This window comes from Ips typographus, linkage group LG5, assembly GCF_016097725.1.
Source record: "Ips typographus isolate SLU linkage group LG5, UJ_Ityp_2.0, whole genome shotgun sequence".
Lineage (NCBI taxonomy): Eukaryota > Metazoa > Arthropoda > Insecta > Coleoptera > Curculionidae > Ips > Ips typographus.
In genome coordinates, this window is record NC_138426.1 from 13,695,168 (window position 1) to 13,722,336 (window position 27,169).

The 27,169-nt window shown below is 33.3% G+C and overlaps 1 protein-coding gene across 1 annotated transcript; it reads left to right on the forward strand.

The window, feature by feature from the left end:
• Window positions 1–27,169, forward strand: LOC145729225 (homeobox protein orthopedia-like). The gene is made up of 5 exons (XM_081979905.1): window positions 1–78; window positions 389–687; window positions 17,998–18,184; window positions 21,489–21,644; window positions 24,685–27,169. Exons 1-5 carry the CDS (start codon window positions 54–56, stop codon window positions 24,972–24,974), a joined length of 957 nt encoding a protein of 318 aa, XP_081836031.1. The 5' UTR covers window positions 1–53; the 3' UTR covers window positions 24,975–27,169.

Below are 27,169 nucleotides of genomic sequence, written 5' to 3' on the forward strand. Positions count from 1 at the left end.
GTACTCATTAAATAAACAGTGCAGTGCGTCAAATTTTATCGTCGCCCAAAAATATGTTAAATACTTTGGGCTCTGTCGGTAAGTTAGGGGGGGCATTAATTGACGCGAAGGTCTTTAGCGGTTCAGCATACTAACGATAGGCTAGTTAAATGGGCTAAATTGGAGCAGCCTCGCCCTCATTAAGGCAATATTATTGGGCTTCGCTGGTAGGCCAAACAATTAGGACATATACCGACGAGGCTTTCCAAGCTGCTCTGCCATGTTCAGTTGGAACAAGGCTCGCGATTCGCTAACATGATTTTTTTCCAAAACATTATCAATTCAACAAAATGTCACAACACTCAAACAAACCAAAACACATACTAAACTAGCCTTTTTGCTGTTCCAGGTATAAAGGACATGTGCGGTGAGGAACTAAAGAGACATCAGGGTGATTTGAAAGTGTTAGATCAGCCGCGTTTATCTGGGATTTGCGATGGTAATTTGGGGGGTGGAATTAGTGGTCCTCTGAGTAACAGCAGTTCGAACGATGGGGAGAAACCATCCAAACAGAAACGGCATCGGACCCGGTTTACTCCAGCTCAATTGAACGAATTGGAGAGGTGTTTCTCCAAGACACATTACCCCGACATATTCATGAGAGAGGAGATTGCTATGAGGATAGGATTGACTGAGTCCCGAGTTCAAGTAAGTGAAACAGTTTTTCTAAAACATTCAGACCACGCCTTTCAGCTGTCAATATCCATGACAAAACAACAGTCAGCCATTATTGTTTATTTACACAGCAAACTCTGCTTTAATGCGGAACTTAAAACCCAAAGCAAATTAACTGATAAATCAATGAATATCCATCAATCCTGTTCAAACTTTCAATACTAAAATCATTAACTTGTTACCTACCAAATTAATAACTCGTTTTAAAGCACTACCATATAACCTAAATTATTCCGCGAGAAAATGCGCTGATATCTCGGAGAGTTCAACAGTCAAGTAGACCACTAACCTCCCGAGAATAATTGTCCGAAATTATGATTTAACTTAATTATGTACAGTAATAGTAAACAAGCCCTGTAATTTTATTTTTTCTTGTTTGCAAGAATTAATTAAAAAAATAGTGACAGAAAAGACGTCGAATTAAAACCGTCGAGTATTAAATTTTGCACAACATCACACAAATATTATTAAAATACTTGCTCAGCTTATCTTATAATCGATTATTAATGTAAAATATTTTTGTCAAATACAAATAAAATTTTGTAGTATCTAACAGCTGGTTAATCTTCGTTTATAATACAGTTTTATCAGTATTTCACGTCAATCAAATAACTAGATCTAATATACTAAGATTGAGAAAACCACCAAAGATTTGATAAAGATTCCAAAATTGATAAAAAAGAAAAGTAATCCCTTCACCTACAATATGCAGTATCAAACTGTAAAAGTGACAACAATGACGATTGTCTAGGTTTATCATTAAGTTTCTGGTAAAGTACTTAAAACTTCTAAAAACTTGTTTAAATTGAAGTTCTAAATTTCAAATTAGTTTTTTAATTGAGGAAAATCTGATCTACAACAATTTAAACAAACTGCCCTTTTTGCTAAGTATTGTTTTATTATTAATTTAATTTACTATATTATTGATCTATTCACTACTTAAGTACAGTTTATGTGTGTAAAAAAAAGTCTTAATTAATTTGTCCATTTTTTTTCTCAGATATCATTCTACTTTATAAATTAAATTGATCCCTTATACAGAGTGTCCCTAAAACGTGCCAATAAAATGCTACCTCAAATTCTTGACTCTTAAAATATGACGATCTAACCCAACTTACTGTAGTCAAAAAGTGGCTGATGACAGAAGCGGAGATACAGAGTGTCAAAAGTATAGTTTAGTTTTAGTTTTTCGTAAATAATTTTTTTAATAAATAGCTTGTTACTATTTGAAAATATGGTTAACGCAGACTTTATAGGGTGAATAATTAAAATTTGATTAAATCGTGAGATTTAGAGGGGGCTATCTATGGTACCTTACACGTATTAAAATCCACAATGTAACTTTTTTGAGACACTCTGTGTATTTAACTTAAAATTAAAAACTCTTTTTCTTTAATGTATTTTAACCTAACCTAACTTAACTTAATCTAACCTAACCTAGAAGAGGTGGTACAAATTGACTTGAACAGCAGTTTTTAAAATAATCAGCTTTGCTCCAGGAGGGTTCTAGTGCACAGCAAAAAACATATTTATACCAAAGAACCTTAAATAAGTACAAAAAAAGCACTTTAAAATTTTTCATTTTTCAGTATTAGGGGTATTTTTAACCGCTTTTTGAAATTCAATATCTCGGTAACATGAAGAGCTAGAGAGGCCAGTTTTGGCTCATTTTGTAGTATTTTTTATCCTCTTTCTAATGGCGTTTTAGTGAAAACTATAAGAGTTTAAATAAAAAAGTTACAATTATTCCAAAACTGAAAAAATGCCGTTTTTGCTAAAAGTGCAATTTTGGCAATTTTTTATTTTGCTCCAGGAAGGTTCCAATGCACAGCAAAAATCATATTTATGCCAAAGGACCTTAAATTAGGTGAAATAAGTACAAAAAATGCACTTTACATTTTTTATTTTTCAAAAAAATCGAAAGAATGGGGGGGGTATTTGAGTGCTTTTTTTACTACTTTTTGAAATTCAATATCTCGGTAACGTGAAGAGCTAGAGAGGCCAGTTTTGGCTCATTTTGTAGTATTTTGTATCCTCTTTCTAATGGCGTTTGAGTGAAATTTATAAGAGTTCAAATAAAAAAGTTACAATCATTCAAAAATTGAAAAAATGTCATTTTTGCAAAAAGTGCCATTTTGGCAATTTTTTATTTTGCTCCAGGAAGGTTCCAATGCACAGCAAAAATCATATTTATGCCAAAGGACCTTAAATTAGGTGAAATAAGTACAAAAAATGCACTTAAAATTTTTTATTTTTCAAAAAAATCGAAAGAATGGGGGGGTATTTGAGTGCTTTTTTTACTACTTTTTGAAATTCAATATCTCGGTAACGTGAAGAGCTAGAGAGGCCAGTTTTGGCTCATTTTGTAGTATTTTATATCCTCTTTCTAATGGCGTTTGAGTGAAATTTATAAGAGTTTAAATAAAAAAGTTACACTCATTCAAAAATTGAAAAAATGTCATTTTTGCAAAAAGTGCCATTTTGGCAATTTTTTATTTTGCTCCATGAGGGTTCCAATGCACAGCAAAGGGCATAGTTATACCAAAGGACCTTAAATTAGGTGAAATAAGTACAAAAAAAGCACTTTAAATTTTTTATTTTTCAAAAAAATCGAAAGAATGGGGGGGTATTTGAGTGCTTTTTTTACTACTTTTTGAAATTCAATATCAGGGTAACGTGAAGAGCTAGAGAGGCCAGTTTTGGCTCATTTTGTAGTATTTTGTATCCTCTTTCTAATGGCGTTTGAGTGAAATTTATAAGAGTTCAAATAAAAAAGTTACAATCATTCAAAAATTGAAAAAATGTCATTTTTGCAAAAAGTGCCATTTTGGCAAATCAATGTCTATCTAATTATGAAAAAACTGATTCTACATTGACATGTTAATAAACAGGTTATATTTATTTTAGTTATGCCTTTTACAAAATCAAAGTTAACTAGCTTAATCTAACCACTGCTCCATATTTGTACGTTCTGTATGATAATAATAAAATGCAATTCACAATCTTTAGATGATCATAATCATAAAATCGAGTCAATTTCCATTCGATAAATCCTCGAATGTTTACGGCGTGTAATAAAGTTAATGCTGGAAGCTGTGAATCGATATCGTTATTCTAACAAATGGCTAATATGTTAAAATGATTGCCGCGGTAAGCCGCCAGGAAGTTAATTTCGGCCGTGCTGGCATCATTAATCCCCAATGGGGCGCAGTTGATGTATGATTTTGAGTTAGCCCCGCAAATACCACGCTGCGAACCCTCCCCATACGGAAACTTTATTGCTTAAGGATTTCCTCGCCAGCAAAATCAGAGGTAATAACTTTTAAAGCCCGTTGTCCTAGTTGGTTTGCCGTTTTTGTCTCTCAGTTTCTAACGTTGCAAATGTATCGAAAATTGTTTACATAATGAAGAAAAAATCTTCTTCGAGAGCAGAAAAATTTTGTTAGTAGCAGCTAAGAAAGTTATAAAGCTCTCGATTCTTGTATAGAAACAGAAAATTAAAATTTTAAATTTTGTAATTCAACTAATCAGTTGTCAACAGAATCCACACTTTTCAATTTCTGATAACACTGAAATGAGTAAATTACTGAAAACAAAGAGAATTGTTTTTGTGTTGAGAATCAGAAACTACAAATAGTGTTGTGATTTATTATATTTTCACGTTCTCTAGCTACAAAAGCGTTCCCCTAACCCATCAACTTTTATACGTCAATAGAAAGCTTATTTCATTGGCTATCCATTGGCATATAAAAGTTTATACAAAGGGTGGCAAATAAGCTAGTTATTGACGATTGAACGAAAAAATGCACCAACAAAGTCATGAAAAAATTAGTCAATTTTGACACCCTCTAGCGGCAAAACCGTCTAACCTATCCATTCAAATTGGGAGACTGTTAGAAAGCTTATTTCATTGGCTATCCATTGACGTATAAAACACTACTAAAAATGGTGCAAATAAACGAGTTATTGAAGATTGAACAAAACGATGCACGAATAAAAGTCATAAAAAAATAGTCAACTTTAACGCTCTCTAGCGGCCAAAACGTCTAACCTATCAATCCATGTTGGAAACTTTTTAGAAAGGTCATTCCATTGGCTGTCCATTGACGTATAAAACTCTATAAAAAATAGTGCAAATAAGCGGGTTTTTGAATTTTAAACAAAAGGATACACGTAAAAAATTGGTCAAAGTTGACGCCCTCTAGTGGCTAAACGGTACCACTAACCAACGACTTTTCTACGTCAATATAAAGCTCATTTCATTGGCTGTCCATCGACATATAAAAGTATATACAAAGTGTTACAAATACGCTCGTTATTTACGGTTTACAGACAGGGTGCCCCAGAAACACTTTTTGACTGGTTAGGGCTAATTTGACCCTGGAAAATTAAGAAAACACGGTTACTTGAGCTACTAGGTCTACTACGATGTAATGCATAGAAATTTCTTGAAAAACCAATTTTGCAAATTACAATTTTCGTAAGGGTCAAATTTGCCTGAAACACCACCACTACTCCAATGGGTTTTGGGGTATGTTGGCCACTTTAGTGCAAGCGAAAATCGACTTTAATGATTTTATTTCTACAGTTTTGCTACAGATCTAAATTTGACCCTCACTGTGCTAGGTTTGTGCCTTTTATCAGGGTCGTACCTGATCGATTTAAAAAAATTTGTTTGGAGCCCTCTGGCGGCCAACACAAACACACAAACGGCCATATTTTTGAAAAGCCCATTATATTTTCTATCCATTAAAGTCTGTACAAAGTGTTGTAAATAAACGAGTTGTTTGACAGTTTTGACTGAATTTGACAGCTACTACTTTAATCTTCAATAACTCGATTATTTTGACAGTTGCAGGGTGCTTCAATATATCAATTTAAAGAATAATTTTTTTAAATAAGTGACCTAATACAAACTTACCTTAATTTTGAACAGAGAATCAGACAAAGTTATAAGAATAAGGAGTGTTTAATTTGGAAAACGTCTTTTTTAGAACTGACGTCTTGAACTCTTTTTTTGACCATCCTGTATAATATATTTTATCATTTTTCTTCACCCACTCTTAGAACAAACCTTGTATAACACAACAAAACCAAGAAAAAAACGTTTTCTGATATGCATAAATTAAAATTATTGTTTTGAAGACTGAAAATATTAAATTTCACGTAGAACGGTAAATATCTCAGAAACGTATACAGAAAAGTGTATGACATTAATGAATTTGACGTAGAATCCAAAAAATGCAATAATATACAAGGTGTCCCATTTAAACTAAGTAGCAGTTGATATCTACTTCCGGTTAAATCGTTGCACACACATTTTTACTTTTTTTTAATTATAAAAGGTTTTTTAGATTCTCCATTCGTGGTAATTCATCAGAAAATTAGTAGCGATTGTTAGGTTAGGTTAGTTATTGGGAGTTATTAGGAATTACTGGACATTACAACGAATTGGTGGAGATTAGTGGCAATAAGTTAATTTTTTCCTAAAAAATTTAAATTTGATAGTTAATCAATGCTTTAAGTTATTTACTAAATGTTGACTCCTAATTTCCTCTAAAAACATTTCAATGGCAATTTTTACAAAATTATAAATTGTATTAAAGTAAAATGCTTTTTAAACTTCTTTTTATAGAAAACCTTTTATTCATTACAGACGAAGAAGAAATAAAAAAAAACAAATTATGCAAAAAGTGTAGAAACATGCTGCAGAAGATTAACACACGTTTTATTCAGAAAAATCGAAATATTATTGCAAAAAATGTCTTTAAGACATATTGTGCTTCCCGTAATACTCAAAACTAACAATAACTTTCGTTAGAATAGAACAAAACCTGCTTTAACTTGTAATTAAAACAATTTCAATTTCATTAGTCCCGAAAACGAGCAAACTCTAATCCGGCACGCACTTTACAGGGAGCGGAATGACTTTGGCAGATGATATGCTAAAGCAAGGCAGGTGAATTTAATAAATACATCTGCCACTTGACTAATAATATTAAAGTTGGATTTACTTGCTAAATCATGTCGGGCGGAAGGGCGAGGGTCGTATTTATTAGACTCGGATCGCCGTGGGGCCCATAAATCCCTGCCGAAGTTTCATTCCCGGTTAATGATCATTAATTTTACCATCAGTCCACAGACTATATACCCTTTGGTGTTTGGAAGAAACTGGAGCAGTTTGAACGTCCTTAAGCCGGTTAAAATCCACCCCTCGTAGCGGATCGGAATTTGTAAACGAAAAAAAGAAAACGGTTAAATATGAAGCAATTTTTATGCATAGAGTCGCGGCTGATTTAATATTAAACCGAATCAGTGTTCCTTACACATCTCCTGTGTTTATGTTCCGGCTGATTTATAACAAAGGGTGACTTTCATCACTCCCCCAAGGGTTATAGCGCCCCCACAAAAATATAGCTCATAATGCAGTCAAATTCCCGTTTAAATATTTAATGAAGAGTGATGATCTTATTAAGCAGGTTCATCGGTCTTTTGTATTTATGGTTAATCGATCGACTTTGTCAGTCAAAAAAGGCTACACATTTTCAAATAATTATTTAGAGATCAAGTCAACTAAATATAGGAAAATGTCTAGTGAGGAATCAAAAGGCTTGTTTGTGCTTTGAATTATTATGAACTCTCTTAGGAAAAACATATAAAAATCACAATGCTTCTTGGAACAACCTAGTTTTCAGAAGGCTGGAATAGAAAAATGTACAAGAAAGTCAACTAAATAGGAAAAAGTTCATAATTCAGGAATCAAAAGGGTTATGGGGCTAGTTTTTGCTGTGAATTATTAAGTACACTCTCAAGAAATACATATCAATACACTCACAGTCCTACTTGGAGCATAATCTAGTTTTGAGACAAAGCTGGAATAGAAAAATGTACAAAAAAGTCAACTAAACAAAAAATTTTATATCTCAGAAAAAAAAATTGGAGGGGTGGTTTTTGCTGTGAACTATTAAGGACACTTTCGAAAACGATATACCAAAAAAATCAGTGGTATTTGGAACATAACCTAGTTTTCAGAAGGCTGGAATAGAAAAATGTACAAGAAAGTCAACTAAATAGGAAAAAGTCCATATCTCAGGAATCAAAAGGGTTATAGGGCTAGTTTTTGCTGTGAATTATCAAGAACACTTTCAGGAAATACATATCAAAACACTCACAGTCCTACTTGGAGCATAATATAGTTTTGAGACAGAGCTGGAATAGAAAAATGTACAAAAAAGTCAACTAAACAAAAAATTCTATATCCCAGAAAAAAAAAAGTTGGAGGAGTGGATTTTGCTGTGAAGTATTAAGGACACTTTCAAAAACGATATATCAAAAAATCACAGTGTTAATTGGAACATAATCTAGTTTTCAGAAGGCTGGAATAGAAAAATGTACACAAAAGTCAACTAAATAGGAAAAAATCCATATCTCAGGAATCACAAGAGTTATAGGGCTACTTTTTGCTGTGAATTACTAAGAACACTCTCAGGAAATACATATCAAAACACTCACAGTCCTACTTGAAGCATAATCTAGTTTTGAGACAGAGCTGGAATAGAAAAATGTACAAAAAAAGTCAACAAAACAAAAAATTTTATATCTCAGAAAAAAAAAGTTGGAGGAGTGGATTTTGCTGTGAACTATTAAAGACACTTTGAAAAACAAAATATCAAAAAAATCACAGTGGTATTTAGAACATAACTTAGTTTTCAGAGGGCTGGAATAGAAAAACGTACACGAAAGTCAACTAAATAGGAAATATTCCATATTTCAGGAATCAAAAGAATTATAGGGCTAGTTTTTGCTGAAAATTATTAAGAACATTTTTACAAAAACTTAAAAAAAGTAAATTTTAAAAATTAGTGTTCTAGAATTTTATCGTAACATTTAGTGTCAAAATGTCAATTTAATAGTGACAAAGCTTGAAATGGCAATTTTAAGCCTTTGGAAAATGTAAGAACTTGGTGAATGTAGCCTTAAAATTCGATTTTAAAGCCCTAAAAATAGTCCAGAATTGTGAGACACATGGTTGTGTTAATAAAAAGCAATATAATCAACTTTCCTAAAAGAAGCTAATTCTTTGTAGAATTTAGATTGCATCAAAGTGACATTTAAAGACTTTCAGAACCAAAACCACCGGCTTTAGTCTCCTGTTGCGCTGTGGCCCGCTTTAATTAGCCCATTTACCTAGATTAGATTACCCTCTAAACCACTATAATTACTACAATATCCCTTAATGAACTAGACTGGTTTGCTTTAAACAAAATCCAGACAAATTCATAATATCACCTGAGTTCGACGTGCCAAAGCTAAATTTAGTTATCGATTTAGGGAGCTTTGCGGATATAATGAGCAGAGAAACCGGGATGGCCGGTTGTATAAAAATCAATCCAGTGCAAGCGCAGAAAAGCCGAAAAAAGCCGTTGCAATTAAATATTTCTGCTAGTATCAGGAAGAAAAAAAATTGTTACAGAAAACTGAATTTTAGGACAAGTAGTGCAGTAGTTGTGTTTAGTAATTGGTCAAGAAAAAGTAGTAAGCTGAAAGCTGCTTTTTTTGGCCAATCACAAACTATACTCACTGTGCTGTGCTGCACATGTAGATTCGGATATCTCTTAGCTTGAATTTTTTGGAAAAATTGAGGTGGTTTGGAAACGCTTCACTTTCTGGACTGTGTGAACTATCCAACTTATCATATTTATGTATAATGAACCTTTTGTTCGTGTTAATTAATATTGTCTTGCACTTCTTGGACTTTCCCTGCATGTTCGGTTGTTTTTAGAAACACTCCATTTCACACCTCCAACAATCAGCGACCTAGTGCCGCCAGACCACTTACATGCGTTCAGAGTAAATAAGGAATCATTTACATAACAAACAATAGAAACAGAGAGAGTGTTGCATCATATAATGGAGCAAACAGCTATTTTATGACGCTCAACCGACATAAAAAGTGCACTTTTCGTCACGTCGATTAGGAAATTTCACGGAGATGCATTAAAATTTCGTTATACAGGAAGAACAACAGTTTCACTTATTGTGGCGAGAGACAAAATTCAAAATTCATGGCAGAAGTTTACAAGAATTCTATTAAATAAAATGTTTTACATAAGAAATAATAATTCATATAAATTTGACATAGGTATGATGTGCATATGATTAGCTTCTATATGTACGATCGAAGAGTAAGTAAACTGGAAATGGGATTGTCAAAACTACGTTGCTTTTATATGTCAATTGTCAATTGAGGAGGTTTTAAAATGTCATTTGTTAACAGCTCGAGTCAATGTCAGTAACATCAATTGTTTAATTCTGATAACATTTAAACTTTGACACTTGGTAAATTCAATTTTTTTTTTGGTCACGTGACTTGTGTGTTTTATTTAAGTTACATTTTAAAGTTTAAATTTGCTATTCCGCAACATTTTCAAGTTTAAACGGCATTAATTCAAAATTGAATTTTTTCAATTTGAACTTTGACAGCTTCATTTGACATCTCAGACAATTTTTAAGTTTTTGGGGTCACATAACATGTTTTTTTAATCCTGTTGACATTTGAACTTTGACAGTTTCAAATTAAATTTTTTAAGATCACCTGACTTTGACGTTCCTCAACATTTTCATGTTTAAAATTGTATTTATCAAGGTCACGTGATTTACTCATTTTTAAACCCAATTTCTGTATCAATTTGAACTTGTCCCAAAAATTTGTCTACTTTAAAGCTGTATTCATTAGGGGTCACGTGACTGTTTTGATTGTTTTTTTTTTAACCAAATTTTTTTAATTTAATTTTTGACAGATAACATTTGACGTCTGAGATAATTTTCAACGAAAAAACTGCATTATTTAGGGCCAGGTGAATGTTTTTAAACACAGTTTGACAGAATTGAGCCCTGTCAGGTATCAAATGTCAATAAGACATTCTGACATTATAAATGCATTAAAATTCTATTTAAAAATGTAAAACATTAAAGTAAAAATAAGGAAACGTATTGGATAATTTCAGTTTGATTATTTATTTATTGTTTGAACAGGGCCATTTGACCGTCTTGTCATTTATATGTCATGAGTGTCATCTGTCAAATAGGCTGTAGACGCTGACGTAACAACAAAATTTGGAATGCGCTAGGTGCATTCAGGGGCATTTTTATGGCGATTTAAGTTCAATGACTGCACCCGATGTTTCCCATCTCTAGTATAAACAAAGTGTATATTGTCACGTGTAGGACATTGGTTGTGTCACATCACAGTTGTCAAAACTGTCAAAATTAACCTAGAAGCAGAAAAGTTTAATAAAACTATCATAAAGGTGTATCATTAAGATGAGTTACAGTTCAAGTTGTATTTACAGTTCCATGGATCTAAGTTTGACAGTTGGTGACAGTTTAGGACATTGTCTTTAGTAATTTGACAGCTATCACTACTGTCAAAATTAGCTTAGAAGTGCCATGAAGTTAAAACTATCATAATATTGTATAGCAAGTTGTAGTGCAAGTTGTATTTACAGCTTTAGAGAGGCAAATTTGATGAGATGTCAGATTTAAATGACAGTGTAGGGGTAGAGGGTTGGCTTATATGTGATGAAAAAGTATATAAAACAAGTAAAATGGCTGTAGTTCAAGTTTGAATTTAAACTTTTAAATTGAAGCCGTATTATTTTACAAGAAAAGTATTGTCGAAATTTTTGGTAAATCAGACTTTCTGTGTGGCGGTTTGGATTACATCGAAATAATCTGAAACCCTCCAGTACACAGCATTTATTTTATTACCCAAGCACGTATACAAATTTTTACGTTTTCACATATGTCCGTTAAAAGTAGCAAGTGACTTAACCCTTACTTTGACGGTCAAGATTAAAAACCCTTGGCAAACATCCAGGTTACTTTGGGCCGTTTTTATGGTAGTCAAACACATAAACCAGAAGGTAAAATTTTTGTTTGGCTTGCGTTGCAAGAGGCGAAACCACATTTTGTGTGTCACCACGAATTTGTTGTGTGTACTGTGTGAATTCCGTAAAAAATATCTAAAAAATGTTTTAAAAGCTCAGGAAATGTGCAAAAGATAATATAGAAAAATGGTATAAATGTGAAGAGATTTTCTCGCTATTTTAGTTCCGGGGGGCTTCCTGGTAAGTCTCTACCATGAATTTCTATAGAGGATTAGGCTTTACGATTTTCGATTACCTTTATAGCCCTTTTATATCCCCTTTCGAGCGTTAGGTCGTAAAATATTACTATTGCGGTTCTAAAAGTCAGGGGGTCTTGACTTTTTCGTTATTTTTGTTCTAATTACCTTTTTCTTAGTGCACAACTCTGAACGTGACTATTTAACATTTTTGAAAAAATTGCGTAAAAGATGTGAGGTGAACGTTTTCGTTTAATGTTCTTCAGAATATCGAACAGATGTTACGTGTCTGCTAATAGAAAAATTAAACAAAAACTTTGTTGACCGACGAGCTTCCTCAGCTTCGGAGACATTTGATTCTAGTTCGTAAATCGCTAATTTGTTAACAGATTTTTTTATGTTTTTTTACCATGGAATTGAAATTGAATTGAAAAAAGAGGAGTTTTGATAACACTTTGGGGACGAAACGAGGAAGACACCAAATTACCAGTTCCGTAATTCTACCAGTTTAGTTGGTTTTGTGTCTTAGAAAGCCCTGCTGTTAATTTCAGACACCCTGTATCCACTGTATAGTAATTGCCATGATGAGAGACCTTTTGAATGATTTCAAACTCTCAGTAATTTGCAAAATTACCGAGATATCGAAAAATGTTCAGAATTTACATAGAACTGACTAGGTTTACACCATCTCTCATACTTCTAAAAGGGTGTAAACGCGGTCAGTTTTATGGTGGTTTCTTTTTTTTGAATTTTTGTACACTCTGTATAAGGTCGATTGTGTTGGGGTTAGGACGAGGTGAAAGAACATTTCAAGACAAACATTTTGACTTTTTTGCGACCGTCAAAAGTCAAAAAATAACCGAGATACAGGATTTTGAAATTTTTTTACGCAATTTTCAAAAAAAGAGTACGAAAAAGTGGACTATCTCCGAAACGGTTAGAGATTCGGAAATTTAACAGGAGACCAAAAATGTTCAGAATGCTTTTTTGCATGTGATTGACTAAGTTTGCACAAGTATCCTACTTCTAAAATGGTGTAAACGCGGTCAGTTTAGAGAGTTTAGTCAAAACCGTACGTTGTTTTATAGTGGTTTGTATTTTTGAATTTTTGTACACTCTGTATATGGTCGATTATGTTGTGGTTAGGACGAGGTGAAAGAACATTTCAGGACAAACATTGTGACTTTTTTGCCACCGCTAAAAATAAAAAATAACCGAGATACAGGTTTTTAAATTTTTTTACGCAATTTTCGATTTTTTTTTTAAAAAAGTCGAATATCTCCGAAACGGTTAGAAATACGGAAATTTAGCAAGAAACCAAAAATGTTCAGAATGCTTTTTTGCATGGAAATGACTAAGTTTGCACAAGTATCATACTTCTAAAATGGTGTAGACACGGTCAGTTTTGGCTAAGCTATACTTTCTGATATATGGTGTTTTTTTTTTGTTTGTTGAAAATAAAGTCCAAAACTTGGAAACTGTCAATGGTGAAAACACTGTCAGAAACATGAAAATTGACTGAAAATGGTGAAATCGCAGTCAGAACGTTGAAAATTGACTAGAAATGTTGAAAACACAGTCAGAAACTTGAAAATTGATTGAAAATGTTGAAAACACAGTCAGAGACTTGGAAACTAACTAGAAATGTTGAAAACACAGTCAGAAACTTGGAAATTGACTGGAAATGTTGAAAACACAGTCAGAAACTTGGGAACTGACTGGAAATGTTGAAAACACAGTTATAAACTTGAAAATTGACTGGGAATGTTAATAACACTGTCAGAAAAATGAAAATTGACTGAAAATGGTGAAATCACAGTCAGAACGTTGAAAATTGACTAGAAATGTTGAAAGAAAACACAGTCAGAAACTTGAAAATTGATTGAAAATGTTGAAAACACAGTCAGAAACTTGGAAATTAATTGGAAATGTTGAAAACACAGTTATAAACTTTAAAATTGACTGGGAATGTTAAAAACACAGTCAGAAACTTGAAAATTGACTGGGAATGTTAATAACACTGTCAGAAAAATGAAAATTGACTGAAAATGGTGAAATCACAGTCAGAACGTTGAAAATTAACTAGAAATGTTGAAAACACAGTCAGAAACTTGAAAATTGATTGAAAATGTTGAAAACACAGTCAGAAACTTGGAAACTAACTGGAAATGTTGAAAACACAGTTATAAACTTTAAAATTGACTGGGAATGTTAAAAACACAGTCAGAAACTTGAAAATTGACTGAAAATGCTGAAAACACAGTCAGAAACTTGGAAACTGACTGAAAATGTTGAAAACACAGTTATAAACTTGAAAATTGACTGGGAATTTTAAAAACACAGTCAGAAACTTGGAAATTGCCTGGAAATGACACACTGAGCTTAATTTCATAGAATAATATATTCTTTTTCAAAAAAATGCAATTTTTGTCAATGTGCATTTATAAATTGCTCCAGAAGAGCTCTAATGCACATCAAGGCTCTATTTACGCCATAGAGCATGAAGATAGGTGAAATAAGAAGAACTTTGAAGCTTTTCAATAACTGAAATAATGGGAGAGGGAGAATTTTTACCTTTAACATTTCTTAATTTGAGCTGAAAAATATAGCAAAAAAGCAGTTTTATAATTTCACAACTAAAATGGCAGACTGATTGATTTTTGTGAGGGGATAAGTGGTCGACGATTCCAGTAAAAAAAAATCGTCGACGAATAAAACTGTGCGAGAAAAGTTTGCGTTTTTTCACGATGAGAAAATCCCCAAAGTGAATAAAATGGAAAACGGTAAATTTAAAAGCCGTGCCTACGGCAACGGGAGGGCTAAATAGATACCAGGGAGGCTTGACGGTTGCCAGGGGGAACTCAATGGAGGAGTTGGAGGGGAAAACATTCCGGCGTCAAGCGTCGCGACGTTTCGCTCGATAAGTTTGCCAGGAATTTTTAAAAACAAAAATCCAACCAAAACAGCTTGGTGTACTTATGTTTTTGACAAAACCACGTGCCTGTACACGAACAACCTTTAACAAAAGTGTTAAAAGCAACCATTAGCAAATATTATTAACCATATACTCAAGTTATTAGAATGGTCGAATATTACTAAATGGTTCATAATGTAAACAGCGTCTGATTGGTTTTAAGTGATCAATTGGCATACGCACCATTGGTAAAGGCCGACGGTTACGTGGTGCGAATTGCACCTCTATGGGTCCTAAAATAAAAGTGGTCTAATGCAAAATACCCACAATGGGTACAGGGTGTCCAACGATGGATGGTACCTTAGACGTTTATGACGATCTGGGCTGAAAATGGTTCTAAAAATTTGTGTGTACTTTATCGATCTAAAATAGGTTTATTGCCACGTTGCCGCTTGTATTATAAATTAATTTAAATGAAACTTAATTTCAACAATCATTTTTTGCTATATTTTACCATATTTACCACACTGCATCAATAAAATTGTTTTTATCCGGTTATTTTGAATCGTAGAAAGAAAACTTTTTGATCAGAGTTTAGTAAGTACTGCCTAACTATTATAACGAGGAAAAATTGATTTTAAATTATACAGGGTGGCTGAAATAGTATGTTTTTGCCTCCAGTAAATATTGAATGTTGAGTTTTTTTCCAATGGAACCTTTTCTGTTTGTATAATGTATTATTGAAAATTAAAAGGTGTTCCCATACATCTCAGAAAATTTTTGAATTTGTTGCAAAACTAGAAGATTGAAACAGTAATAAAAATTTTACACCTGCCTGACAAATCCCTTGACATATGAGGAAAGTTGCTAAGAATTTTACTTTTTACAGCATAAATTTCATCAGAATCAGGTCACAACATATCCTAAGGTCCGTTTTATCCAACAGAACATTCAGGTAGACATAAAAAGTCACCGTAAATGTGCAAATTCGAACATTTACCACGGATTACATAAATAAACCTCTGGTAAAACGCAAATTACTTTGCTTAACCTTCCGCAATCCGCTGGGATACCTCTAATCCTCCGGTGGCGTATGACAACAGTTATCCATTCGTTTCGAGAATATATGGCTGTTAAATAATCCAGCAACATTAGCGCCCCATATAGCCACCCTTAGGGCATCTGGCTACCACTTTATTTCCTCGGGTCCGCAGAGATTTGCTTCCCTTAATTCACGAATGACGACGCGTCATCCATGAAAAACGCTTTCGGTGTCTTTCCACCCCGTCCATCCGTCAATCGGTTGTCTTTTTCGTCGGACACTTTGGCCTGATGCGTATTTATACCGTTTATTGTTTAGCGGTTTATCTTTCCGGTCTCCGAGGAGAAGTTTCAATGAAGTTGTATGGGAGTTGGAAAGTTCAGATCAAACTGGGAAATAAGAATCAATATCGTCTCTAATAGAAAAAGTGGTCAAATCTTTATTGGAACTATCCTGTATTTTTTTATAGGATAAACTCACCCTGTATACAGGCGTGGAAAAATTAGAAGCATCAATGAAGTGTCTGAAGAAAATGTGACGTAATCTAATTAGCCTTTCTAAGAAAATGGTCATGTGACCTATTGTTGCACATTTTTGCTCTATATTTGTCGAAAAACTTTACAGGGTAATTCAAATTCGACTTTTCCTGGCCTACTATACTGATCGCCGCCATATTTGATTTAAACCTGTCAAGGTAGCCATTTCTACTAATTTTTGCGGACATACTGACTTTCAACTTAGAGCATGATTGGCCATTTTCAAGACTTACCCATAAAAAATGACATTTTGGTCAAATTTCAAACATTTTCCAAAAAAATTCATGGAGAATTCATTCATCGCTCCCTTTAAAAATGTCAAAAATGTTTATATTTCAAGGTATACATGGTAAAAATAAACGAACTTCTAGTGATCAAACTTAGAAGTGCTCAGTCAACGTCACGTGATAGTTCTATTAGTTAGCTACCTACGATCATCTGATATGTCTATCCGGAAAGTTTCAAATAAACAAGTTGTTCGCAATTTTTTGAAAAAATGCACATACATTCTGTCCAAATTAAGGTTTTTTTTGGCCTACTATACTAGATTTAAACGTGTCAAAGTGACAATTTTAAATAATTTTGCTATGCAAAACACGAATTTGGTGTCCCTTGCCATTTTGTCACTGAGTTTGAAATTGACTATCATCTACACCATTTACACATGTAGTTTAGAAAATATCACTTGGATTTTAAAAATATAAGTTGGATTTCAAAATCTATAACTTGTATTTCATTATCGTAAATTTGGTTTTAGAAAACGTAAGTTGTATTTCAGATTCGTCACTTGTATTTTAGAACGCGTTATTTCAATTTCAGATTTTTTTGTGTTTCTATGTGGTTATTAGTTCATTGGTTTTTTTAATATCACTAAAAGCAAAAAAAACCGTCCATCGGGAGTATTAATTTATATAAAATATACAGGGTGTCCCATAACTATATGACAATCTACATAAAAATAATACGATTTGTTCATATAATTAATTTTTTTTAAAGTTACTCCTAAGGGAAATATCGAGCCCCAAAGAACTGCCTTCCAATTAACGTTTTTGGCCGGAACGTTTGAAACACTTTGTATATTGTAATGATTATTGATTTGATCTTCTATTTGACATGAAAACCAGGTATCTCGTCTTCGAAAGGCCGGAACTAACTGGACCTAAGACACGATTTGCTTAAACTTTGACAGCTGTCATTATTTTCAGCTGCAAACGCCATTAATGGATACTCTTAACATTTTTATCGAAAAATTGTACTCTTCTTTTATTTCGATAAAATAAACGGTTTTCGAAATAAATCGATTTTTCATTAAACTGCTTAAACCACAATGTTATTAAAAATATTCCTTAAACTATTTACTTTTTTTTATTAACTTTTCTGCTCCACTTTAATTTTCCAAATTACAAATGACCATGTCTGAAAATCCAACTGCTCTTTTCTGTACTACAAATGACTAATCTGAAATACAAATTGCAATTTCGAAAATCAAAGTTATTATTCTAAAATTGAAAGTACCTTTTCTGAAATACAAATGATATTTTTCAAATCCATCTTATGATTTCTAAAATTCAACTGACGCTTTCTAAACTACATGTGTAAATGGTGTAGTTTCTGACATATAACACGGTAGTACATGTGAGAACATATACTAATTGGTGGTTAACAGGTTTGGTTTCAAAATCGAAGAGCCAAATGGAAGAAAAGGAAGAAGACTACCAACGTGTTCAGAACCCCAGGCGCCCTCCTCCCCTCTCACGGTCTCCCTCCTTTTGGGGCGATGGGTGAGAACCTGTGCGGAACCTCCATGTTCAGAACCTCCGATTCGACCTGGGGCGTTGCAGGAATGGCAACAGGTAAAAATCCTTTTTATTGATCTGGTGTTAACTCACCTGGTTGTTAAACCCGGAATTTAATGGAGCAGAGTAGGCTTCCATAATAAATTCATTTAATAATATCATTGAAATGCAAATTTTCGTTCAGTTTCAACTTGGGGTTACTACCATGCTAAGTAGATAAATTTTCAATTCATTAGTAAAGAATAAACCGATAATAAGGCAATAATCTCCAATTAGAATCTTTATTTTAACCGTACTAATTAATTCGTAAATATGCTTAACTAAATTATTTAGTACGTTTTAATATGAAACTTTCACTTGTTGACTTGGATCCGAGAAATTTTGTATTATTTGTTTTGTTTATGGTTTGGATTTGCTAATCAAATCGTTTGCATAGATAAAAGCTCAAACAGAAGCAGTTTTCTATGATTTTCCAGGGCATGTTAAAATGTTTAATCACTGTCAGGTATTTAAATCAGTAGTTCCCAAACGGTTTCATTACCACGCATTGTCATTATTAGAATCCGGATTAAAAAACACTAAAATCGTGAAAAAAGCTTTAAAAAACATGCAATGCAAAACTTTTTACTTTTTTTGAGTTCAAATTCTAGACATTTTTTGAAGCTTTTAAACTGCTTTAGAAGCATACGGAAGACAAAAAAAAAAATTTTAACTACTTGAGGAACGTTTAGAATGTTTTTGGACAGCATATTGAAGGTTCTGAAATGCTTTAGAGGTATTTGGAAATTCTTAGACGGTTCTAGAATTTTTTGGAAGCCATTAGACTGTTTTGATATCTTTTGGGGGCTTCTAGACTGGTTGAAGGGCATTTGAAATCTTTTAGACTGTTCTAAAAGCGTTTGAAAGGTTTTTGACTGCTTTAGAAGCTCTAGGAAGCATTTGGAAAGTTTCTGGAGAGCTTAAAAAACATTGAATGTTTTGAACTGCTTTTAAAGCATTTGAAAACTTGGAGAGATGGAGAATTCTAAATAGTTATGGAAGCTTTTAAACTGCTTTAGAAGCATACGGAAGCCTTTAGACTGCCTTGAATTTTTTTTATAGCTTCTAGACTATTTGAAGATCATTTGGAATTCTTTAGAATGGTCTGAAAGCTTTTGAAAGCTTCTAGACTGCTTTGGAATGCTTTCAACTGTTTAAGAAGCATTTTGAAAGCTTCTAGACTATTTGAAGATCATTTGGAATCCTTTAGAATGGTCTAAAAGCTTTTGAAAGCTTCTAGACTGTTTTGGAATGCTTTCAACTGTTTAAGAAGCATTTTGAAAGCTTCTAGACTATTTGAAGATCATTTGGAATCCTTTAGAATGGTCTGAATGCTTTTGGAAGCTTCTAGACTGTTTCGAAAGGCTTTCGACTGTTTAAGAAGCATTTTGAAAGCTTCTAGACTATTTGAAGATCATTTGGAATCCTTTAGAATGATGGTCTAAAAGCTTTTGAAAGCTTCTAGACTGTTTTGGAAGGCTTTCGACTGTTTAAGAAGCATTTTGAAAGCTTCTAGACTATTTGAAGATCATTTGGAATCCTTTAGAATGGTCTGAATGCTTTTGGAAGCTTCTAGACTGTTTCGAAAGGCTTTCGACTGTTTAAGAAGCATTTTGAAAGCTTCTAGACTATTTGAAGATCATTTGGAATCCTTTAGAATGGTCTAAAAGCTTTTGAAAGCTTCTAGACTGCTTTGGAATGCTTTCAACTGATTAAGAAGCATTTTGAAAGCTTCTAGACTATTTGAAGATCATTTGGAATCCTTTAGAATGGTCTAAAAGCTTTTGAAAGCTTCTAGACTGCTTTGGAATGCTTTCAACTGATTAAGAAGCATTTTGAAAGCTTCTAGACTATTTGAAGATCATTTGGAATCCTTTAGAATGGTCTAAAAGCTTTTGAAAGCTTCTAGACTGTTTTGGAATGCTTTCAACTGTTTAAGAAGCATTTTGAAAGCTTCTAGACTATTTGAAGATCATTTGGAATCCTTTAGAATGGTCTAAAAGCTTTTGAAAGCTTCTAGACTGTTTTGGAAGGCTTTCGACTGTTTAAGAAGCATTTTGAAAGCTTCTAGACTATTTGAAGATCATTTGGAATCCTTTAGAATGGTCTGAAAGCTTTTGGAAGCTTCTAGACCGTTTTGGAAGGCTTTCGACTGTTTAAGAAGCATTTTGAAAGCTTCTAGACTATTTGAAGATCATTTGGAATCCTTTAGAATGGTCTGAATGCTTTTGGAAGCTTCTAGACTGTTTCGAAAGGCTTTCGACTGTTTAAGAAGCATTTTGAAAGCTTCTAGACTATTTGAAGATCATTTGGAATCCTTTAGAATGGTCTAAAAACTTTTGAAAGCTTCTAGACTGCTTTGGAATGCTTTCAACTGTTTAAGAAGCATTTTGAAAGCTTCTAGACTATTTGAAGATCATTTCGAATCCTTTAGAATGGTCTGAAAGCTTTTGGAAGCTTCTAGACTGTTTTGAAAGGCTTTCGACTATTTAAGAAGCATTTTGAAAGCTTCTAGATTATTTGAAGATCATTTGGAATCCTTTAAAATGGGCTAAAAGCCTTTGTAAGCTTCTAGACTGTTTCGGAAGGCTTTCGACTGTTTAAGAAGCATTTTGAAGTTTCTGGACTGCTTTTAAGCAACTTTTGGAAACTGTTCAACTTCTAAAATCATACGGAAGCTTTTAGACTGTCTTGAAATTTTTTGAAAGCTTCTGTAGATAAGTTGAAAAGCATTTGGAAGCTTTTAGACTGTTTTAGTTGTTCTAAAAGCTTTTGGATGCTTCTACGCTGTATTGTAAGGTTTTGCAAGGCATTTTAGAGCTTCTATGGTGTTTTGGAATGTTTTTAAATTTTTTTAGACTACTGCAGGAGCATTTGGAAATTATTTGGTCAGTTTAAGTTTCTTAATTGATTTTTACCCATTTTGCAACAGATAAATGATATGTTTTTGACTCTCAGAAACCTTCAATATCTCAAGTTAACTAAAGTTTTGTTAAACATTCTGTACTTTACAGATAATTTAGAAATTTGGTTGAGTGCTTTAATGGAGGATTGCACCGACGTAATTAAGAGCACCCTAAAGTTCATCTGTGATTTGACTGTGACAGATCATGTGCAAAATGTCAAATTAAAACCTAGTCTAGGGTGCCCTTAGATATGTCGGTGTAATTGGCCCTAAGTTCCTAAACACACTTTTGTGTAGGATGTGTTCTACAGGAAACTGTAGATTTTTCAATCACTTTGTTTGATATACATGGTGGCTTAATTACTACAAAATTTTGTGGTTTATTTACTGACTTAACAGTAAATTGGTAATTTTCAGGTTTATCCCAGTTAGGTCAAGGAACAGTTACAATGGGAAGTTTCGGCCAAACCTTAGGTCAACTAAATCAAAGTAGTGGTTTAAGTTCGACGTTGCCCATAACCAGTTCGGCAGCCAGTACCGTTTACCAAGCACACTACGGACTTAACTCCCTGGGTAAGTTAACTCCCACCGTACAAATCGACCATCAACTCAAACGTCAAGGTTCTGAATGCGTGATTGTGTGTAAACTGTGTTGTTCAAACGGGTTTAAGTATACACAAAAATAAGATCATAGCAAACAGGTTAATGGTAAAATCAGTTTGTGATATCAATTAGAGCCCCATGGGTAGGTGTATTTCGGTAGCAGACCACGGAGCTGTGTCTAATCACTGCTAATTACTCGTTTTATGTATACTACCTAACCTCTCTTCGAGTCTGTGAAATAATGCATGAGCTTGTTACTTTTGAGACGATGTGTTAAAATCGGACGAGAAAAAATCAAAACCGGTTTTGCTGGTATTGAATTTATGGAGTCTTTGTCACACCTCTGTCTTAATGACCGGACGCAAAAGATTTTTTAATGTTCTAAAGTTAAATTTATTAGGTGTTTTTTAGATTACTACACAAAATCAAAAATCCTAAAATTGTAGTCTGTACTTTGCAAACTTCTTAAAAATTGCAGTAACACAATTTCTGCAAACTAATTTTAATTTCACTTATTTTCCGAGTAAGATTCTGAAAACTTAAAGGCAAGTTCTTTGAAATTGTTGTAAAAATCAGGTCCCTTTTCTGTGTGAGACCCTTTGAGTGTAAAAAATTGACTGATTGATTTTAAAAGCCAAAATACAGGGTGGTCCAGTTTTAAATGTCAATAATTCATCATGCGATAGCCCATCAAATAATAAGTTGACATGCATTTTTGTTAAAAATGCTTCCTTAAAAAGATAAAGTCCTCGGAAGAGCAGGATTACTTAGTACCAAAATTTACTTGAAGTAAAGTAATAAGTAGTTCACTGAAATACTTTTAAAAATGGAATACTTGTTCAAAAGTAACTAGTATACCTAGTACCTGAACTTATTACTTAAAAAATGTCTATTAAAATAAGTAATACTTATTACTTATAATTTGTATTGTAAAGTTTTTATTGAATTTTTCAAAGAATTGAATCAACGTTTTACAAGAGACATCTTTCTTTAAATTGAACAAAGAAATTTAAAAACTTACATTTTTGGGAAATATCCATGTCAGCGTAGAAAATAGAGTGGAAAAATGAACATCTTCATTTTGTGTTAGAACGCTTACTTAGCACAAATCGAGGAATTTAAAAACCACTGGTGACAGTCTGGTGGTTTCCAGCAATCTAAAATGTCAAAAACTGTGTGAGAATCACTGATTTTCCACTTATTTCACTCATAACATGCTATGAACCTTTTCCTAAACCTTATTTGGTGTTAGAACGCTTATCTTGCACAAATCGATGGATTTAAGACAATTTAAGAACCACTGGTGACAGTCTGGTGGTTTCCAGCAATCTAAAATGTCAAAAACTGTGTGAGAATCACTGATTTTCCACTTATTTCACTCATAACATGCTATGAACCTTTTCCTAAACCTTATTTGGTGTTAGAACGCTTATTTTGCACAAATCGATAGATTTAAGACAATTTAAGAACGACTGGTGACAGTCTGGTGGTTCCCAGCAATCTAAAATGTCAAAAACTGTGTGAGAATCACTGATTTTCCACTTATTTCACTCATAACATGCTATGAACCTTTTCCTAAACCTTATTTGGTGTTAGAACGCTTATCTTGCACAAATCGATGGATTTAAGACAATTTAAGAACCACTGGTGACAGTCTGGTGGTTTCCAGCAATCTAAAATGTCAAAAACTGTGTGAGAATCACTGATTTTCCACTTATTTCACTCATAACATGCTATGGACTCTTGCCTAAACCTTATTTTGTGTTAGAACGCTTATCTTGCACAAATCGATGGATTTAAGACAATTTAAGAACCACTGGTGACAGTCTGGTTGTTCCCAGCAATCTCAAATGTCAAAAGCTGTGTGAGAATCACTGATTTTCCACTTATTTCACTCATAACATGCTATGGACTCTTGCCTAAACCTTATTTGGTGTTAGAACGCTTATCTTGCACAAATCGATGGATTTAAGACAATTTAAGAACCACTGGTGACAGTCTGATGGTTTCCAGCAATCTAAAATGTCAAAAACTGTGTGAGAATCACTGATTTTCCACTTATTTCACTCATAACATGCTATGGACTCTTGCCTAAACCTTATTTGGTGTTAGAACGCTTATCTTGCACAAATCGATGGGATTTAAGACAATTTAAGAACCACTGGTGACAGTCTGGTGGTTCCCAGCAATCTAAAATGTCAAAAACTGTGTGAGAATCACTGATTTTCCACTTATTTCACTCATAACATGCTATGAACCTTTTCCTAAACCTTATTTGGTGTTAGAACGCTTATCTTGCACAAATCGATGGATTTAAGACAATTTAAGAACCATTGGTGACAATCTGGTGGTTTCTTGCAAGCTAAAATGTCAAAAAGGGTTTGAAAACCACTGATTTTCATCAAAATTGCTCCAAAAACAGTCTGACAGTTGTAGCAAAAAAAAAACGATTTTTTGGAGGAAACAAACTAAATTTTGGAGGAGTGTATCTTCCTTAGGAAACGTTTTTCAGCAAAATGACATAAAGCATGTCAACTTATTTTTTGATGGACTATGGGATAGTGGATCATTGACATTTAAAACTGGACCGCCCTGTATTTTAAAAAAGAATAAGATTCTATTAGAGTCAGAAAGGAGAGTGGAAGAATGTGTTAAGATATGGTTGAGCTGGCTAATTTCCCACAAATTTAGAAAAAAAATTTTAATAAACACCAAAGAGAAAAGGGGAAGAATGCGTTGATATGATTGTGCTGGCTTTATGACCAGAATTTTTGAAAGAAGAATGAGTGACTTATTACAGAAGCCAAAATTTTAAAGAACATTTAAGTTTAGACTCATATTTCCTTTTTAATTTCTTACGTTAGATTGACAAACTTTGTTTAACTTTATGTTTTTGTACTAAAGCTTTTTTGAGAAAAATAAAAAACGTGTAGGGCTGAACTTTTGATTGAAAATAAAGATTTGGCAACATCTGAAACTGTTGTTTACCGAATTGATTTATGCATTGCAGGTGATAGCATGATGACGTACTGTAATAACGCGGGGAGCGGAGGACAGGCAGGAGGCGGTGGCGGCGGAGGGGGCGGCAGTTCTCCACCCCCGCAGATTCCGTGTTCAAACGCCGCCGTCACTCCGCCAGTGTCATCGGGCACCTCCCCCAGTGGCGGGGAGCAGGAGGAGGACGTATGGCGTGGCCATAGCATCGCTGCGCTTCGACGTCGAGCATCGGAACTTAATGCCGCTATCCCTTCTTACCTACAAATCAACTATGACACACACAATAATGCATCCGTTTATTAAATTTTACCTTTAGCCGGCTTTTCGAAACTAGATAATGAAAAATTCCAGAAATTTTCTCATCCAAAAAGTAAGAGCAACGCGACTCTAACCTTGTCTGGCTAAATCCAGGTTTACACCAATATAGAGAGATGAATGGGCGAAGGCTGAAGGGCTTTCTGTATAGGGTTCGATGTTGTGATATATGATTATTATTGTTCGTGGAACTATGGTGCGTTCTACTTAATAAGATTCAGCTTTTCAGAATAACAAGCGATGACGTACCCATCAACTATACTGTAAACTGATGTAATACTCAAACAAGAACATTTACAAACTGCTTAATCTGTTTCTTCTCCTCTGTAATTCTTTCAAGTTTAAGTATTAACAACAATAATAACAAAATGTTTCTATTGCATAAATACGTCATTTCATTTTACTTTGGTTTTTGACATAGCTGAGACGTACAAATTGTGTCTACTATTTTGCCTGTCTAGTCTATATTATTATAAGATCTCAAAAACACACGACAATGATTCTTCTAGTTCTAAAGTTGAGTACTTCAATACATGCTCAAAAATCAATATTTTAGGTTTTCTAAATGCAAATTTTCTAAAAAAGGCGTAGAAATAACTAGAATTGTTCTATGAAAAGATGGATAGAAAGGGCCTATCCCACATATCATAAATTTTTGTTTTAATGACTGGAATCGAAAGAATAGGATCAAAAAACTAATTTTTCATATTCTTGAAGAAAAAATTATGGTCGTAAATGTTCCTACATTAGTTTCAATTTGTCCATTAAATTTAAAAGATCTGTTTTGGCGCGCATGTGACGTACGTAATTCTGGGCGATTTTATTGGCTGTTGCACGCCAACTGTTTCACTTCTTGTCGCTGATTGGTTGAAAGTGTAGTACGTCACCGGCGGCGGGCGTTTTAAACATGAGATTAATGTAGTTTTTATCATAATTTTTTTTCTATTTAGACTTAATATTTTTGAAAACAAAAAAATACGGGTATAATATTTTCAATCCGTCAAAGTAGTTATGAAATTAAAAAAAATTGTGGGACAGGCCCAATACAAAATGCTTACAATACTCTGACATAACTAGAATCTCTTTGAAGAAGACTTAAATGACTTATTACAACATAAACAATGTTTTATAATGTAGGTGAGGTAGAAATTCACTAACAATGACGTTGAGAAACCTATAAAAGTGTACAAAATCTTCATATCTCAAAATCAACAGAAATTTAAATACAGTGAGTGTCATCTTAATAGAAATATAGCAACTTTCTAAAGACGACTTTGATATGTCGTGTCAAATACAGAAACTTTGATTTCAAAGTAACACCAGAAATGAAAAACTGCACATTCCTATAGTCTGAAACTTACACAACTCTATTAGATATTTTCCAGAGTTTTCCTTCCAGAGAAAGTGCCACATCTAAACCATGCACGCCATCTTCTAGTTATTTTTGTACTTATTTCAATCAATATCTAGTTAAACAGCTGCAAAACAAATTTATTGATCAATAAAGCCAAACAGAGCAGCCCTCACAGAGGGCGCTTAATACCAACAAACTTTCCAACAGATTAAGCAGTTTAATTATTACAAATCTAATCAAAGTGTGATTTTTGGTTGTTTTATATAAAAGTAACAAACAAATTACACTACTTACACCACACTTAAATGCAATCAAAACATTCCAAATGCACCCTTTACGTATCGTAATCAACCGAAACAAATACAACATATTTATTAAATAAAAAATAGTAATATAATAATTGATGTGTATAGGTGTATATATAATTTTATGGTAACTGTCAATATGATTGCAAAACGTACTATTAATTAATTGTTTAAATTATTAGGAATAACATTAAAACAACTTTTAAAAATATGGTTGTCGTAAATGTAACTGTGCTGTAACTGGGTTACGTTGAGTTTTCAACCTGGAGTGGTACATAAAAATGATGTATACGCGTTACGTACCTACCACATTGGTTAGACAATTAAGTATACATCCGTTTAACGTGAATATGTGCTCTTTATAAAGTATACGATCTATTTAGTTTGTACAAATAGCGCTAGAACGTATATTAAATAGTCTTAGACCTGTATGTATTTTATTATAAAAATTATAGATGAGTTGTATGGAAAAGTGTTCTTTTTCGAACAAAAAAATGGTAAACAATAAAAGTCTTTTTAATATT